General features: G+C 42.5%; 1 protein-coding gene across 2 annotated transcripts; it reads right to left on the reverse strand.

Moving 5' to 3' along the window:
• Nucleotides 1-7,315: 7,315 nt before the first annotated feature.
• LOC115102985 (interferon regulatory factor 4-like) lies at nucleotides 7,316-17,320 on the reverse strand. Of its 2 annotated transcripts, XM_029623499.2 has the most exons (9): nucleotides 17,082-17,320; nucleotides 16,368-16,567; nucleotides 15,773-15,959; nucleotides 15,002-15,087; nucleotides 14,663-14,849; nucleotides 10,382-10,474; nucleotides 9,492-9,890; nucleotides 8,899-9,011; nucleotides 7,316-8,548 (listed from the first exon to the last, which is right to left on the reverse strand). In XM_029623499.2, the coding sequence occupies exons 1-9, from the start codon at nucleotides 17,089-17,091 to the stop codon at nucleotides 8,399-8,401; spliced, it is 1,425 nt and encodes a 474-aa protein (XP_029479359.1). In that variant the 5' UTR covers nucleotides 17,092-17,320; the 3' UTR covers nucleotides 7,316-8,398. The 2 variants fall into 2 exon arrangements, with proteins under 2 accessions (XP_029479359.1, XP_029479358.1); XM_029623498.2 differs by having other exon boundaries at nucleotides 16,368-17,320.
• Between the last annotated feature and the right edge of the window lie 641 nt (nucleotides 17,321-17,961).

Raw genomic sequence — 17,961 nt, forward strand, 5'->3', positions numbered from 1 at the left:
TACAGGGCAGGATTCAGACCCAGGGCCCGAGCTTAATGTTAAGCTTGGAGGGTACAATGGTGTTGAAGGCTGCACCGTAGTCAATGAACAGCGTTCTTACATAGTAATTCCTCTTGTCCAGATGGGATAGGGCAGTGTGCAGTGCGATGGCGATTACATCATCCGTGGATCTATTGGGGTGGTATGTGAATTGCTGTGGGTCTAGGGTTTCGGGTAAGGTAGAGGAGATATGATCCTTATCTAGCTTCTCAAAGCACTTCATGATGACAGAAGTGAATGCTATGGGCGATAGTCATTTAGTTCAGTTACCTTCGCTTTCTTGGGTACAGGATCCAGTTGCAGAGGGAGGTGTTTAGTCCCAGGGTCCTTAGCTTATTTATTTAAACTTTTTTTAACCAGGAAGGGCTCATTGAGATTTGAAATCTCTTTTTCCAGAGCGTCCCAGTGGCGAAGTAATTACAATTAAACACTGGAGTGATAGATGTGCAGAAGATGAATGTGTAAGTAAAGATACTTGGGTGCAAAGGAGAAAAAAAATAACAATATGGGGATGAGGTAGTTGGATGGGCTATTTACAGATGGGCTATGTACAGGTGCAATGATCTGTGAGCTTTTCTGACAGCTGATGCTTAAAGTTAGTGAGGGAGATATGAGTCTCCAGCTTCAGTGATTTTTGCAATTCGTTCCAGTCATTGGCAGCAGAGAACTGGAAGGAAAGGCGGCCAAAGGATTTGGGGGTGACCGGTGAAATATACCTGCTGGAGCGAGGGCTACGGGTGGGTAATGCTATGGTGACCAGTAAGCTGAGATATGGCGGGGCTTTACCTAGCAAAGACTTATAGATGACCTGGAGCCAGTGGTTTTGGCAACGAATATGAAGCGAGGGCCAGCCAATGAATGCACACAGGTCGGAGAGGTGGGTAGTATATGGGGCTTTGGTGACAAAACGGATGGCACTGTGATAGACTATATCGAATTTGCTGAGTAGAGTGTTGGAGGCTATATTGTAAATGACACTGCTGAAGTTAAGGATCGATAGGATAGTCAGTTTTACTAGGATATGTTTGCAGCATGAGTGAAGGATGCTTTTTATTCGAAATAGGAAGCCGATTCTAGATTTAATTTTGGATTGGAGAAGCTTAATGAGTCTGGAAGGAGAGTTTACAGTCGAACCAGACACCTCTGTATTTGTAATTGTCCACATATTCTAAGTCAGAACCGTCCAGAGTAGTGATGCTGGACGGGCGGGCAGGTGCGGGCAACGATAGGTTGAAGAGCATGCATTTAGTTTTACTTCCATTTAAGAGCAGTTGGAGGCCACGGAAGGAGAGTTGTATGGCATTGAAGCTCGTCTGGGGGTTAGTTAACACAGTGTCCAAAGAAGGGCCAGAAGTATACAGAATGGTGTCGTCTGCATAGAGGTCACACTGAACTTTGTCTGAGAAGTCGTTGGTGAACCAGGCGAGGCAGTCATTTGAGAAACCAAGGCTGTTGAGTCTACCGATAAGAATGTGGTGATTGACAGAGTCGAAAGCCTTGGCCAGGTCGATGAAGACAGCTGCACATTATTGTCTTTTATCGATGGCGGTTATGATATCATTTAGGACCTTGAGCATGGCTGAGGTGCACCCATGACCAGCACGGAAACCAGATTGCATAGCGGAGAAGGTACGGTGGGATTCAAAATGGTCGGTGATCTGTTTGTTAACTTGTCTTTTAAAGACCTTTGAAAGGCAGGGTAGGATAGATATAGGTTTGGCAGGGCTCTGTGTTGGCAGTAAAAGGGTCCAGGCCAATTGGCAAAATAGGTATTGTAGCCCAAGAAATTGGCTGATGGTCCTCTTCATCTAACAGTCCGATATGGACTAGACAGCTAGTGGGCCGCGGCTAGCAGGCTAGCGAATGGGCCTTCAGGGGACATCACGACGTAAGAGTCTGTTGAAACCCCTCGGGCGGATAACGTCGGTAGACCAGTTGTGATTGAATTGGCAGGGCTCCGTGTCGGCAGTAAAAGGGGTCCAGGCCAATTGGCAAAATATGTATTGTAGCCCAAGGAGTGTATGATGGACCTCTTAAGCTAGCCGGGAGATGGGCCTAGAACGAGGGTAGTTCCAGGCTCACTGGTGCTTGCTTCGGGACAGAGACGTTAGCCATAGACGGATAGCAGATAGCTAGCTGCGATGAGCCATGTGAAAAGGTTCAGAGCTTGCAGGAGGAAACCGGAGATGTGGAGAAAAAGCAGTCCGGTATGCTATGTGTTGAATCATGCTGTACAGACTGGCAGGAGTTGACCGCGCTAAGGTTAGCTGATGACCGCTAGTAGTGGCTAACGGACTACTAGCTAGTTAGCTGGCAAGCTTCTGTTGGGGGTTCCAGTTCTAAAGTATAGAAAATAGCATATCCATACCACATTGGGTGAGGCGGGTTGCAGGAGAGTATGTTGAAACTGAGGTTAAAAATATAAAAGAATATATACAAAATATATACGAAGGAAAAAATATATATATACACTGGACACAACAAGACAAAGACGTCTGAACTGCTACGCCATCATGGATTTTGATCTCAAACACTGAGAGGAAGCATTCATATATACAATATCCCCATAGTCTAGTAAAGGCATAAAAGTAGCTGATCCTAGCCTCCTTCTGGCTCCTAAAATAAAATCCCAAATTCAGCTTAAATATTTTTGTAAATTGTTGAATATGCAATTTAAAGGAGAGGCCCTCATCAATTAAAAATCCAAGATATTTATATGAGGTTACAGTCTCAATCTCATTGCCCTGAAAGGTAGTATTAGGTGAAAGGTTCAGAGGTCTATTTCTTGATTTAGAAAACACCATTAGTTTAGTTTTGTCAGTATTGAGGATAAGCTTCAATTGACACAAGGTATGTTGAACAATGTCAAAAGCAGTATGCAAGTTCTGGAAAGCTTTTGTGAGAGACAAGGTGCAACAATAAATAACAGTATCACCAGCATAAAAGTGAAGTTTGCACATTTTTTGTCTACATTATTTATATAAATAGTGAATAAGAGGGGACGAAGTACAGAGCCCTGGGGCACACCATTACAGACAGACAATTGAACAGACATGAGCCCATCAAATTGTTCTATCAAACAGATGCAACTGCATGCTCTGAAAGACCTACCATCGACAATCTCTGCCTTGGTATAGCATAATCAACAGTATCAAAAGCCTTAGAGAGATCAATAAAAAGTGAGACACAGTGCTGTTTTTTGTCAAGAGCTTCAGTGATATCATTTAAAACCTTAATGTCTGCTGTAATTGTGCTACGCTTCTTCCTGGAGCCCGATTGGTACATTGATAAAATAGAGATCGAATATAAAAACTATTTTAGCTGTTCACTAACAAGGGTTTCAAGTATTTTCGCCAGAGGTGACAGCTTTGAGATTGTCTTATAATTATTTTTAAAAGTTGGATCTCCCCCTTTCAAAAGTGGTAGGACAAATGCTGATTTCCAGATCTTTGGAATTTCATTACATTCCAGGGTTAGATTGAACAGATAGGTAAGTGGTTCAGCTATGAAATCAGCTGCCTGTTTAAAAAAGCAGGGATCAAGAAGATCAGGACCTGCAGGCTTTCTGTGATCTAAGGATTTCAGGGCTCTATGTACCTCCTGCACTGAGAATGGCAAAAATCTAAAGTTTGACCAGCTCTTGCTGGGTCATCCACACAGGGTTGTACAGAGACAGAGGACACTGAATCCAACAGCCTACCAGATGATACAATGTGGTCATTGAAACAATTCAGCATTTCAGTTTTCTCATGTACAGCAACAGAGTCCTTCAATACACATGACGGTAATTCATTAACATTACTGTTTCCAGACATAGACTTATTAGCCTTCCAAAACCTTCTAGGGTCATTCCGGTTATCAGTTGTGACAGACATAAAATATTCAGACTTGGCCTTCCTGAGAAAAGAAGAACTGCCTAAAAAGAAGCAAATCAGCATCAGAACATGATCTCCTTGCTTTAGCCCAGGCTAGATTACATTTATGAATAACAAAAGACAGCTCAGAAGAAGACCATGGATTATCCCGCCCTTTAACTCTGAACCTGCGGAATGGGGAATGTTTGTTAACTATTATTTATGAGCTATGAGGGCACTATGGTGTTGAACACTGAGCTGTAGTCAATGAATAGCATTCTCACATAGGTTTTCCTTTTGTCCATGTGAGAAAGGGCAGTGTGGAGTGCAAAGGAGATTGCATCATCTGTGGATCTGTTGGGGCGGTATGCAAATTGGAGTGGGTCTAGTGCTTCTGGGATAATAGTGTTGATGTGAGCCATGACCAGCCTTTTGAAGCACTTGATGGCTACAGACGTGAGTGCTATGGGTTGGTAGTCACTTAGGCATGTTACTTTAGTGTTATTGGGCACAGGGACTATGGTGGTTTGCTTAAAACATGTTGGTATTACAGACTCGGACATGGAGAAGTTGAAAATGTCTTCACCTGGTCAGCGCATGCTCGCAGTACATGTCCTGGTAATCCTTATGGCCCTGCGGCCTTGCGTATGTTGTCCTGTTTAAAGGTCTTTCTCACATCGGCTGTGGGGAGTGTGATCACACAGTCTTCCGGAACAGCTGGTGCTCTCATGCATGTTTCAGTGTAATTTGCCTCGAAGCGAGCATAGAAGTAGTTCAGCTCATCTGGTATGCTCGTGTCACTGTGAAGCTCTCGGCTGTGCTTCCCTTTGTAGTCTGTAATGGTTTGCATGTCCTGCCACATCCGATGAGTGTCAGAGCTGGTGTAGTATGATTAAATCTTAGTCCTGTATTGACGCTTTGCCTGTTTGATGGTTCATCAGAGAGCATAGCTGAATTTCTTATAAGCTTCTTGGAGTCCCGCTCCTTGAAAGCGTCAGCTCTAGCCTTTAGCTCAGTGCAGATGTTGCCTGTAATCCATGGCTTCTGGTTGGGGTATGTACGTACGTTCACTGTGAGGACGACGTCATCCGTGCACTTATTGATGAAGCCGATGACTGATGTCGTGTACTCCTCAATGCCTTCTCAGGAATCCTGTAACATATTCCAGTCTGTGCTAGCAAAACAGTCCTGTAGCTTTGCATCTGCTTCATCTGACCACTTTTTTATTGATAAAGTCATTGGTGCTTCCTGTTTAAATTTTTGCTTGTAAGCAGGAATCAGGAGGATAGAATTATGGTCAGATTTTCAAAATGGAGGATGAGGGAGAGCTTTTTACACTATTTTAATCAGAATAATCTCCTCTTTGTAATTATGTAAGTCAGGGCAGTATGCTCGGTTGTCATCGATCACTAGACCAGAAATAGTCAGAAGTTTTCATGTTTTCCCTACTATACCATCGAGGTGCAGATGTTTAGTTTATTTATTTATTTTTGTCCTAAGAACAGATTGTAATGGTAAAATAAAAAGGGATACATTTTTGGTGCCTTTTAGGGGAAGTGGAATTCTAAGCATCACCAGTCAGAAGAGGATCTGCAGAGGTTTTTTTCAATTAATTTGCTATGGCCTCACGCTAGTGTTCCAGCTCAGCCAACGTTCTTTAGCCGTTTTTCAGCCTTGGGTGAATTTTGACTCATTCTATTGTCCAGCCTGCTGTTGTCAATAGTTGTCTCACTAACATTCTATTAAAATGGATACTTGCATAATGGAGTCTTTCGTTAAGACATGTAGCTAGCTAGCGCAACAATGAACCATAATCTCAACTCATGATGTTACTACTCTGCATGAATCTGCAGGTAGCTAACCAACCAGGTTCAATGTTAGCTAGCTAACATTAGGCTATAACTAGCCAAACAAATGGCTCTGAGATACGAATAATAACATCATACACGTAATGTTAGCTAGCGAGCCAGCCAGCTAACGTTAGCTAGCTAGCTAAGAGTACACTTTAAATAACTTTAAATTAAAAAATGTGAAACCTGTAATATCTGGAAATGTAGCTAGCTAGAATATCTTACCCGTATACATCATGGTTGGACGCTTCTCCCTGTCACAGATGCCATGGTTGCCCTTGGTTTGCAGATTTAATCCAGAGATTTGTGTTTTTTCCATCTCCTTAGCTATCATACTCTAATTCCACTGATTTCTAAACTCGGTCCTCCAGAAAGTGGTGAGCAACACTTATGCAGTACTACTAAGCAATATATTTTTTTAGAAAGCTGCGTTAGACAAGATTACCTACACATACTAACCAGCTCAAATAGACAGAAGGGTGGTATATGGCAGACCGATCTGAACTCCTCTCTCAGCATGTCCAGCACACTCATTATCTCAGCCAAACATTGGTAGCGGGAAGGTTGCTGTCTTTTCTTTGGCTAAACCAACTAGGCTTGTAATTTAACAATTTTATTCGTATTTACAGATGGCATACATGTTTGTTATTAAGGCACATGAAAGGTCACATGCTCCAGAAGGCATTTCTGCCAAAATATGCATGTTGATAAAAATAGAAAAAGATTACATTCAAATGGCTCTCGTGTGAAGTAGTGACCCGCGACATATGCCTAGTTTCCTGAAACGGGTCACATATTTGGTAGACAGTGGAAACGCCAACCGGATGCTTCTCATTTATACATCCGGTGAAATATCTGTCTCATTGGTCTGTCTGTGACTGTAGTATGAATCTGCAGGTAGCTACAGCTAACCAACTATGTTCAACATTAGCTAGCTAGTTAACATTAAGCTATAACTAGCAATGCAAATGGATTTCTGAGATACAAATAATATTACTATACAGATCATACACGTAACATTAGGTAGCGAGCCAGTAAGCTAATGTTTGCTAGCTAGCAAAAAAATAAGCTTTAACTTGCAATGAAAAGTTTGAAAAGTAAAATACCTGAAAAATGTAGCTAGACACTTATCGTATACATGGATGAACGCTTCACTTCAGACTGGAACCACTTTAACTAACTAAGACATCCTGTGTCTTTTCCATTTTATTTGTAGCTAGCTACACCTTATTTGGCTCGTTGTGTCATGTCACTCTGGTTCACACTGACCATGTGCAGAAAGTAGTCCATCACAACTTTTTCCCACAGATCTTGTCTATAGTGCCTGCTAAATTCAGAGCAACAATGTTGTTGAGAACAGTAGCAACCCTTTTGCAGTTCTCCATGGCTAACGTTATCTATTTCAAAAAGGCCGCCATAGCATGGATTATCAACACATACTGAGCAGCTTATGTTATGGACAGAAGCGTGCTTCATGGCAGATCAATCCGAACTCATCTCTCGGCATATCTCAGCCAATCATGGCTATCGGAAGGTTCCTGTCTTTTTTTCGTGGCTAAACCAACTAGGCTCGTAATTTAACCATTTTATTTGTATTTACAGATGGCATACAAGTTTGTTATTAAGGCACATGAAAGTTCATATGCTCCAAAATGCATTTCTGCCCCAAAAAGTATTTTGATATAAAAAAAAATGTTTTTCCTTAAAATGCCTCTCCTGTGAAGTAGTGACGTTCAACATATGCCTAGCTTCTGGAAATGGGTCACATTAAGCCTCTTCTCCCTTTCTCCTGAGGGCTACTCCACTTCCTGTGCACCTGTGACTGGTGCTTCCTGCTTCTGTCAGTCGCCCTCTGCTTCACATTGGTCCTCGTCCCCTCAAACCGCATCCTATACACTGTCACAATCTCACATGCAGACACATACATGCACGCACGCCTGCACACACACACATACACACAAAGATACACAAACACATGCATCCCTCTCTCGTTGAAAGCAAGTGTTAGCAAGAGAGAAAATGTAGAGGGAGACAAAGAAAGAGAGCGAGATGGGGAGAGAGAGACAGGGGCAGGCTACCTCCGCCCACCACACCACTACCACAGGTCAGGGGGTGTTGTGGGTTTCCTACAGATGTCACCGGAAAACACACTATCTCTTGTGATAAGCCTACACACACCACACACTTTGTAGCTATAATGTATCAAGGATCAAGTGGGAACCAATGCTAGGGTCAGCCTAAAACCAATCACTTCAATTATCTACAGCTACCTTGAGCAGGTTTTGCAAAATCAACCAATCAATCAAACACATTCACCTAGACACTGGCATCCAGATGTGATATTGAAACAAAACTATTACAACAGATCAAATCAAAAATACTTAATCAGTTTTTCATATTGTTTAAAAAAAGACAAATAAATGATGATTAGAAACATAATTGTAAGGCTGTACAAACTAGGGTAGATACTTTCATCTTTGATCATCTTTGGCTCAAACTGTTGACACTGATGATGGAGGCACAGTCCAGTCTTACATTGAAATCACAGTGAGGCATTTTAGTTCAAGACCTGAGTATACCATATACATTACAGCAGTTAAGCTCATTGGTCTATCTACATGCATGTCCATGGCTCCTGAGGCATGTTTGTATGTGTTACTCCTGCATGTGTTGGAGGGTCCTCTGGTAGTCTCCTGGAGCTGGAGGGGAGCTCTCTGTGTGTCCCTGGAGCTCATAGTCCCTAAGGTAGTGACTGCTGTTCTGCTGGGTGAAGTACAACAGTTCCCTGGCAAACATTGGCTCCACCTGCAACACATACAGAGGTCACACTATGAATGATGAATGACAATGAATAAAGATGGCTCACATTTGCCAAATCTCTCCCTACCTCTCCCTCTAGTTTCTGCAAATCTGTAAGGTGTAAGCAATATGCACTGCACTGTTTATATCAATCCGGACCCTGCAGATCTACAAACATTGATGAGTTGGGGTCAAGGGGGAGGGAGGGATTTGGAACCGGTTGATAGAGTCCTTTCTTTCACATCATGACTAACAAGGCTAGGCAGGCTATAGAGATGTAATTTAGTTTAAACCTTTCTCATGTTGGACTGTTATTGAAATGCATTAAAACAGTGGAAGTATGTAGTGTACTGTACCTGTGCTGTGATCATCTTGGTCTGGCGTTGGGGATCTGGGTACTCGTCACCGAAACACAGCACCACCTGGTGCCTGGGCATGGGACGGCCATGTTGGGCATACCCCTGCAGCTCTGGAAGGAGGGAGGGAGTGTACAATGAGCTTCTCACTTTATTTCACCCCAAATCATCAGTTTGCCCTCTAACAGCTGAAAACAGCTATTTTGCTCATGAAGGAGGCACCTTCAGCTGAAGAAGGTTGGGTATTGTGATACAGTAGCACTGCAAGGAATATGCTATGCTGAGAGAATAAGGTTCACAGAATCAGAAAGAGGAGTCAGTGAAACATTTTTCCAGTCATTTGCAAGGAAGTCCTTGGGTGTGAAAAATGAGTGATAAACCTGAAAACGGGGGGTGTTTCATGGAGAGACACCACGGATAGGCCGCCGCTAAGAACGTGACAAGTCTCTTACCCACTGATACCACAGTATGGAGAGGGACTTTACATTCTACAGTACGTCTCCTCCGATCATCTTCATCATCATCATCACCCCCATTATCATCATCATAATCAGCGTCATCATAAGCATCACAATCAAAATACTGTTTCTCACCAGTGAGGAACTGCTGAGTGTCAAACAGCTTGCAGGTCTGTTCTTTCTCCAGTTTGTTGGGTTTGTCCGTGTACGGGGCCAGCGGGCCCTCCCAGTACACTCGGCTCTGGCAAAGCCGCTTGGCATAGAGCCCATCTGACGCCATCCACAGGAGCACGCCCCTCTCCAGGACGTTGGGTAGCTTCTCCGCCCCCCTCCTCTGTGACTCGGGGTAAGGGGACGGGAACAGCACCACTTCTGCACCGCTGTACAGCTTGTCCCCAGGGCAGGGGGAGGAGGGAGAGGAAGACGAGGAAGAGGAGGAGGAAGACGAGGTGATCTGGCAGCCTTCGGGACCAGAGGTGGTTACCTTCTTGACCAAAGCCTCACGGTAGAACAGGGACACATGCAGTCGGAAGTCTGGAGGAGAGAGGGGGGAGGTTGTTAGAGAATAAACAAGTGAGTAGGAGTATTCCAAATAAAACAAGACGGACAGCTGTCTGAAAACAAATGTATAAACAGTGTATGTAGAGAGAAAGTGAATGAGGGAAGTTAGCAAACGACTGAACTTTACGACTTTCATAATCAGGGTACTTTAACTGTAGTGGTCTCTACAGTTACCCATCTAAAACATCAACAGTATACTCATAGAATACACTTAATATGAGAACAAACAACTAACCTTATTAAAACCCAGATTAGGGAAGTAATTGTCCTATAAATAGCTTCTAGTTTCTAGTGGTTGGTAACAAGAAATAACAATTCAGTACACTCCACTACATCTTACTACTCCTGCCCTTTGTGTCCAGCTGTCATTGCAATGTTCGGTGGTGTAGCAGTAGCAGCAGCTTCAGCAGCAGCAGCAGTAGTAACTAAGTAATGTAGTAGTAGTAGAATAAATATGTCTTTACCAGAAAGGGTGGCCATGTTGTGGTCCATTGTAAATGCTGTGGGGTGGGACTCTGAGGAGGAGTATGAATAGAAGGAGCCAGTGAACTGATAACCTGGGAGGAAAAGATGAAAGGAGTATTGTTATTAACCGATGAATAAGTGTTTACAGAGTACATTTCATCGCGGATAATGCACTACACCTTGTTGCCATGATTTTATCTCAGGAGGAACCTGACGAGAACATGTCAAAAAAGCCCTCAATATTTTGTAGAAGTGGCAGCCACCAAAGCCTTCACTGTCAACCAAAAGCTTTTTTTACAACGTGTGTGTTTGTCATACAATGACCTTAGCCTATACAATAGTGCACTGTCTTTTATATTTATATATATATATATATATATATATATATATATATATATATATATATATATATATATATATATATATATATATACCAGTCAAAAGTTTGGACACACATACACATTCAAATATATGTTATATTTGAGATTCTTCAAAGTAGCCACCCGGTGCCTTGATAACAGCTTTGCACACTCTTGGCATTCTCTCAACCAGCTTCATGAGGTCAGTCACCTGGAATGCATTTCAATTAACAGGTGTGCCTTCTGACAAGATCATTTGTGGAATCTCTTTCCTTTCCTTCTTTCCTTCCTTAATGCGATTGAGCCAATCAGATGTGTTGTGACAAGGTAGGGGTGGTATACAGAATATAGCCCTATTTGGTAAAAGACCAAGTCCATATTTTGGCAAGAATAGCTCAAATAAGGAAAGAGAAACAACAGTCCATTGTTACTTTAAGACAGGAAGGTCAGTCAATCATGAACATTTCAAGAACTTTGAAAGTTTTTACAGTCTCAAAAACCATCAAGCGCTATGATGAAACTGGCCCTAATGAGGACCGCCACAGGAAAGGAAGACCCCGAGTTACCTCTGCTGCAGAAGATAAGTTCATTAGAGTTACCAGGCTAAGAAATTGCAGCCCAAATAAATGCTTCACAGAGTTCAAGTAACAACATCAACTGTTCAGAGGAGACTGCGTGAATCAGGCCTCCATGGTTGAATTGCTGCAAAGAAACCACGACAAAAGGACAACAATAAGAAGAAGAGACTTGCTTGGGCCAAGAAACATGAGCAATGGACATTAGACCGATGTAAATCTGCCCTTTGGTCTGAAATTTGAGATTTTTGGTTCCAACCACCGTGTCTTTGTGAGAAGCAGAGTAGGTGAACGGATGATCTCCACATGTGTGGTTCTCGCCGTGACGCATGGAGGAAGAGGTGTGATGGTGTGGAGGTGCTTTGCTGGTGACAATGTCTGTGTTTTATTTCGAATTCAAGGCACACTTAACCAGCATGGCTACCACAGCATTCTGCAGCGATATGCCCTCTCTTCTGGTTTGCGCTTAGTGGGACTATCATTTGTTTTTCAACAAGACAATGACCCAACACACCTCCAGCCTGTGTAAGGGCTAAATGACCAAGAAGGAGAGTGATGGAGTACTGCATCAAATGACCTAGCCTCCACAATCACCCAACCTCAACCCAATTGAGATGAGAGCTTTTGACTGTTATTGTATATATATATATATATATATATATATATATATATATATATATATATATATATATATATATGCAATACATTTGGAAAGTATTCAGACCCCTTTTTCCACATGTTGTGACGTTACAGCCTTATTCTAAAGGATTAAATTAACTATTTCCTCATCAATCTACGGACAATAACCGATAATAACAGAGCGAAAAGAGGTTTTCAGTAATGTTTGCAAATAAAAAACAGAAATAGCTTATTTACATAAGTATTCAGACTCTTTTCTATGAGATTCGAAAATGAACTCAGGTGCATCCTGTTTCCATTGATCATTCTTGAGATGTTTCTACAACTTTATTGGGGTCCACCTGTGGTAATTCAATTGATTGGACATGATTTGGAAAGGCACACACCTGTCTATGTAAAGTCCCACAGTTGACAGTGCATGACAGAGCAAAAACCAAGCCATGAGGTTGAAGGAATTGTCCGTAGATCTCAGAGACAGGATTGTGTTGAGGCACAGATCTGGGGAAGGGTACCAACACATTTCTGCAGCATTGAAGGTCCCCAATAACACACTGGCCATCATTCCATCATTCTTAAATGGAAGACATTTGGAACCACCAAGACTCTTCCTAGAGCTGGCTGCCCGGTCAAACTGAGCAAACGGAAGAGAAGGGCCTTGGTCAGGGAGGTGACCAAGAACCTGATGGTCACTCTGACAGAGCTCCAGAGTTCGTCTGTGATGGGAGAAACTTCCAGAAGGACAACCATCCCTGCAGCCCTCCACCCATCAGGCCTTTATGGTAGACTGTCCTGAAAGAATCCAATCCTCAGTAAAAGGCACATGACAACCTGCTTGGAGTTAGCCAGAAAACACCTAAGGGACTCTCAGACCATGAGAAACAAGATTCTCTGGTCTGATGAAACCAAGATTGAACTCTTTGGCCTGAATTTTCAAGCATCACGTCTGGAGGAAACCTGTTACCATCCCTACGGTGAAGCATGGTGGTGGCAGCATCATGCTGTGGGGATGTTTTTCAGCGGCAAGAACTGGGAGACTAGTCAGGATTGAGGGAAAGATGAACAGAGCACAGTACAGAGAGATCCTTGATGAAAACCTGCTCCAGAGTGCTCAGGACTCAGGAGTGCTCAGGGGCAGAAAGACAGATTTGTACCTTGTCAGCTTGGGGATTCAATCCAGCAAGGCCAGGGGGGGGTGTGGTATATGGCCAATATCCCACGGCTAAGGGCTGTTCTGATGCACAATGCAATGCGGAGCGTCTGGATACAGCCCTTAGCCTTGGAATATTGGCCACATCCCACAGACCCCCAAGGTGCATTATTGCTATTATAAACTGGTTTCCAAAGTAATTAGAGCATTAACAAGAAATGTTTTGTCATGCCCGTGGTCAGCCAATCAGCATTCAGGTCTTGAAACACCCAGTTTATAAATATATGTACACAGTACACTGAAAAAAGTATATAAATGCAGCATTAAAGTGTTTGTCCCATGTTTCATGTGCTGAAATAAAAGATCCCAGAAATGTTCTGTATGCACAAATTTGCTTACATCCCTGTTAGTGAGGATGTATCCTTTGCTAAAATAATCCATTCACCTGACAGGTGTAGCATATCAAGAAGCTGATTAAACAGCATGACCATTATACAGGTGCACCTTGAGCTGGGGACAATGAAAGGTCACTCTAACTAATATGGACAGTTTTGTCACACAACAAAAAGCCACAGATGTTTCAAGTTTTGAGGAAGCGTACAATTGTCATGCTGACTGCAGGAAGGCCCACCAGAGCTCTTGCCAGAAAATGTAATGTTTTAGATCATTTGGCAGTACGTCCAACCAGCCTCAACAACCGCAGACCCTGTGAAATCACGCCAGCCCAGGATCTCCACATCCGGATTCTTCAAATGCCCTATGGTGGCGGTGGGGTTATGATTTGGGCAGGAATAAACTATGGACAACAACATGATTTGAGCAGGAATAAACTATGGACAACAAATAAAATTTCATTTTATCGATGGCAATTTTAATGCACAGAGATACCGTGACGAGATCTTGAGGCCCATTGTTGTGCCATTCATCTGCAGCCATCACCTCATGTTTCCGTATGATAATGCACGGCCCCAAGTCGCATGGATCTGAACACATTTCCTGGAAGCTGAAAATGTCCCAGTTCTTCCATGGCCTGCATACACACCAGACATGACACCCATTGAGCTTGTTTGGGATGCTCTGGACTGGATCGACATGTACGACAGCGTATTTCTCTTCTCGCCAATATAGAGCTACTTCGCACTGCCATTGAAAAGGAGTGAGAAACCATTCCACAGGCCACAATCAACAGCCTGCTCCAATCTATACGAAGGAGATGTGTGGCGCTGCATGAGGCAAATGGTGGTCACACCAGATACTGACAGGTTTTCTGATCCACCACCCTACCTTGTTTTAATGTATCGGTGACCAACAGATTTATATCTGTTTTCCCAGTCATGTGAAATCCATAGATTAGGGTTTAATGGATTTATTTCAATTGACTGATTTACTTATATGAACTGTAACTCAGTAAAATCGTTGACGTTTTTCCTTGTTGCGTTTATATGAAGGTCAAATGAATAAATACAAATAAATATACTGTGTATTCTTCTCTCCATTATCTGTTCTTTCCTATAATCAGTGCCCACCCCATAACCATGGCCATGCTATGCCATGTCTCACCATTATCTGTGTGTGGCCCGGTGTGCCACAGTCGGCTGAGTGGCGATGGGTAGTGGCACTGGCTATACTGCAGCTCAACGTGGGGTGGCTGGTGGTGCTGAGGCTGAGGTTGCTGCTGATGGTCCTGTGTGTGGCTGTAGTCCTTCCACTCCTTCCTCTCCTGGGGAACTATGTAGCTGCCAGACACCTTGGGACAAGCCAGGGGGAGAGGAGACAGCTGTTAGTCAGATCGTGGTGGGTTCCTGATCCACACACAGCAGGAAGAGAGAGCTGTGAAGAACTTTGAAGATCTGAAGACCTTTGAAGGTACATGTTGCAGGGGTAAACAAATGACGTTACCTGGCTGTGTAGAGTTGGGTACAGAGAGTGCATGGGGTAGTTGCTCTCTGAGCTCATATGTAACGTTGTCTCTGCCATCTTGATCCCTACATAACGGAAATGTAACACTAGACATCACACATAGAACTCTCTATATTCCAATCTACAATGCACAATGCAAAATGATGTGGAGGTCCCTCAGAAATGTGTGTAATCCTCAATAAAAAACATGTCACTATAGTTGACATTATTAGAGCTGTTTCAATAGAGCTCACATGCTATTCAGCCCCTTCAAACAGTTGAACACAACAACTATACAAGCTTGCGATAACAACTTTTGATTCAAGTGTTTGAACCCCCAGGTTGCAGGTATGGTCTCTAAGAGTCACTCCTGAAGACTGCCATATGAGAGTGACAAAGGGGTCTTCTGTCTAGCCTTCAGCCTTCGTTATGCAAGGTTAAGTGTGTATGTTGTGCATTCTGCACGGGTAAACCGAAGCCCTCTAAAAAAAGCTCAGAGGCCTTTTTGGTCGATGCATCGGCTTCCTCTCGGCTTCCTGCCTCATTAGACGATGGTGGCAAAATGAAACATTGCTGGCTGTGTGTGTGTCTGCTCGGGTATGTTAAGAGTTAGACAGTGTTTTCATTACTTTTGACATATGAAATCTGTGACATCACCTGCCAGTAGCCTATATAAATTAATTATGGTATAGTAGACATTTCTGACAGCAGATTACACTTGTGACATGGACTTGACTTTGGAAATACAGCAATTAGATTAACAAAACTTGCCTCTCTTAGCTCCCTCTGGTATGATTCTGTAGACTTTGTAAGGGTCTGATATATCAAGTTGGCTTCTCTCCACCAGCTCGTCAAAGTCATTACTTTTGTTAAGAGCACATCGCAGTCTAGTCTTCCATGTGGGGGGGTCTGGTTTGTCCACTCCTTCCCTGTGTTTCCCTTTGAACAATGCCCAAGCCTGCAATAATCAACAGCATAATACATTGACTTGATTTATACTTTCTCTCTGCATTCAATTGAAATGTATCTGGCAATAAGTAAGGCATTAGTAGGCCTGCATCAAAATCAACATGCATTGGTCTTTGTCTTGAACAAATATCCATTGCCTTGAACAAAGATGATCACTTGTTATACTGTACAAAAAAACAACAACGGGTAGTCTATAGAAAATCATGTAAATTACACCTGCCCAAGTAGACTAGGTCTGGAGAGTGAATTGAGTGACTGAATATGATTGAGTTAGGAATACTTCATGGGGTACCTGCACACTATATTCAATATTCACCCGTTGTATATAGTAACTAAAAAGTAGAAGAAAAAAACTGCAGAGAAGTATGGTGAAGTGAGTGTGTGGGTCCAAACTCACCTTGAAGAGTGCAGCATCCTCGTCTCGATTGTAGTCCTGTTTGCCCGCATGTTTCCACGGGATCCTGAAAATGCTTTTCTCGCCATTCTCCCAAACCAGTCCGGGATAGCTACTGCTGTTAATCTGATCGATCAGCCACTGTCTAAGTTTCCCGTTGCCGCAGCTCACTGACAGACCGCTGTCCCCCTCTAAGTCCATCTCTGTCAAAAAGCACATGCAATAGAAGGATGGTCATGTGCGTTGCAATAAGGTAGGTAATGTGCGTTGCAATAAGTCCGTTATCATGCAATGCAAAACAATGTCAGTTGGTGCTGAATGATGAAGGTTAATGTTATCAAGGAAGACACACTTTCATGAAATTAAGCTATAATATCACAATTTATTTGATAGTATATATTTGTTGATTAAATATGCACTAACACATTTATTATTATTTATTTTTGAATTGCATAAAATAAATCACATACAAAATAGGTAGGACTTAATTTAAGAATGAAACCCTTCTGGATGTCTTGGGTTATTTTAATTCAAAGACAATGGAATTCATATTTTGTAGGCTCATAAGTGAAATCAGAAAAACAGTGTTATAATCACATGCATAAAAATAAATAACATAATAGTCTTTAAGTGCATCAACATCACTGCATCAACTTCAGAACGTTCCCCTCTCTTATGTTTCCTATAGCCTACTGTGAGTGAGAATAAACTCCTTACCTCTAACCATGTGAGCTTCTCTGACAAGTGATGAAATCGATTTCACTGACACTGTTCTCAAGTGAGAGCATCGGGTGCCCTATTCATATAGTCAGTCACATCTTGATGTGTCGGTGCCGCGACTGGGAGGAGCTGCAGTTCTCTGAAGCTTATCGAGAACAACCTACAGTCGGTGGATGGGGAATCCCTCTCGAGTGGCAAACACAGGAAGCAAACGTCACCATGGAATGGAACAATTACCTGTGTCAATATCAAAAAAGAAACTCCCTAAAATCGTAATTATGTCAATAGATTCCATTACCATTATATGTTTATGCTTTAAATACTGTTTTATAAAGTCCTAAAATAGAATTGTTCTTGTGCTGTCGTTTTCATAATGTAGTTATATGGCAATTAAAATGTACTCAATCCTCCTGACAGTTAATTACAGTAGCCTATGACATTGATGAAAATATGGGATATTTTAGTGGAGTGTGTTTTCATTGCATTCACAAATACAATATAGCCTCAATTAGTTTTACTGTGGTTATACTGCTGCCCTCCAGTGGTTGTGTCATGCACATAACCTTTAATATCAACTGGGTCTAATTCATAGGCTGTATGCTATACCTATTGGAGAAGGGCTACATTATATGTCGGTGCGTGGTAAGGTAGGCAACAGACAAATTCAAATGCATCCCTTTTCAGAGCCAGTGGCACTCATGCCCAGCTCTCTGTATCCCTCCAATGCTGACAGAGGGGGCTGAAAATGTTGTTTTTACTGCTGTCATGCAAGGCTTCCTTTGCATTAACACACAGACAGGAAATAGACCCAGAAACAGAGGTAAACAGAGCAGAGAATGTCTGTCTGTCATCACATTGTATCTGACAGCATAGCAGA

Source organism: Oncorhynchus nerka, linkage group LG20, assembly GCF_034236695.1.
Source record: "Oncorhynchus nerka isolate Pitt River linkage group LG20, Oner_Uvic_2.0, whole genome shotgun sequence".
NCBI lineage: Eukaryota > Metazoa > Chordata > Actinopteri > Salmoniformes > Salmonidae > Oncorhynchus > Oncorhynchus nerka.

Coding starts and splice junctions, on each gene's coding strand:
- LOC115102985 (XM_029623498.2), bottom strand. CDS start 16,583: ATGTGCTTTTTGACAGAGATGGACTTAGAGGGGGACAGCGGTCTGTCA. Junction 14,850..15,001: donor ACCCAACTCTACACAGCCAG/GTAACGTCATTT, acceptor GCTTGTCCCAAG/GTGTCTGGCAGCTACATAGT. Junction 9,891..10,381: donor CAACATGGCCACCCTTTCTG/GTAAAGACATAT, acceptor TCTCTCCTCCAG/ACTTCCGACTGCATGTGTCC.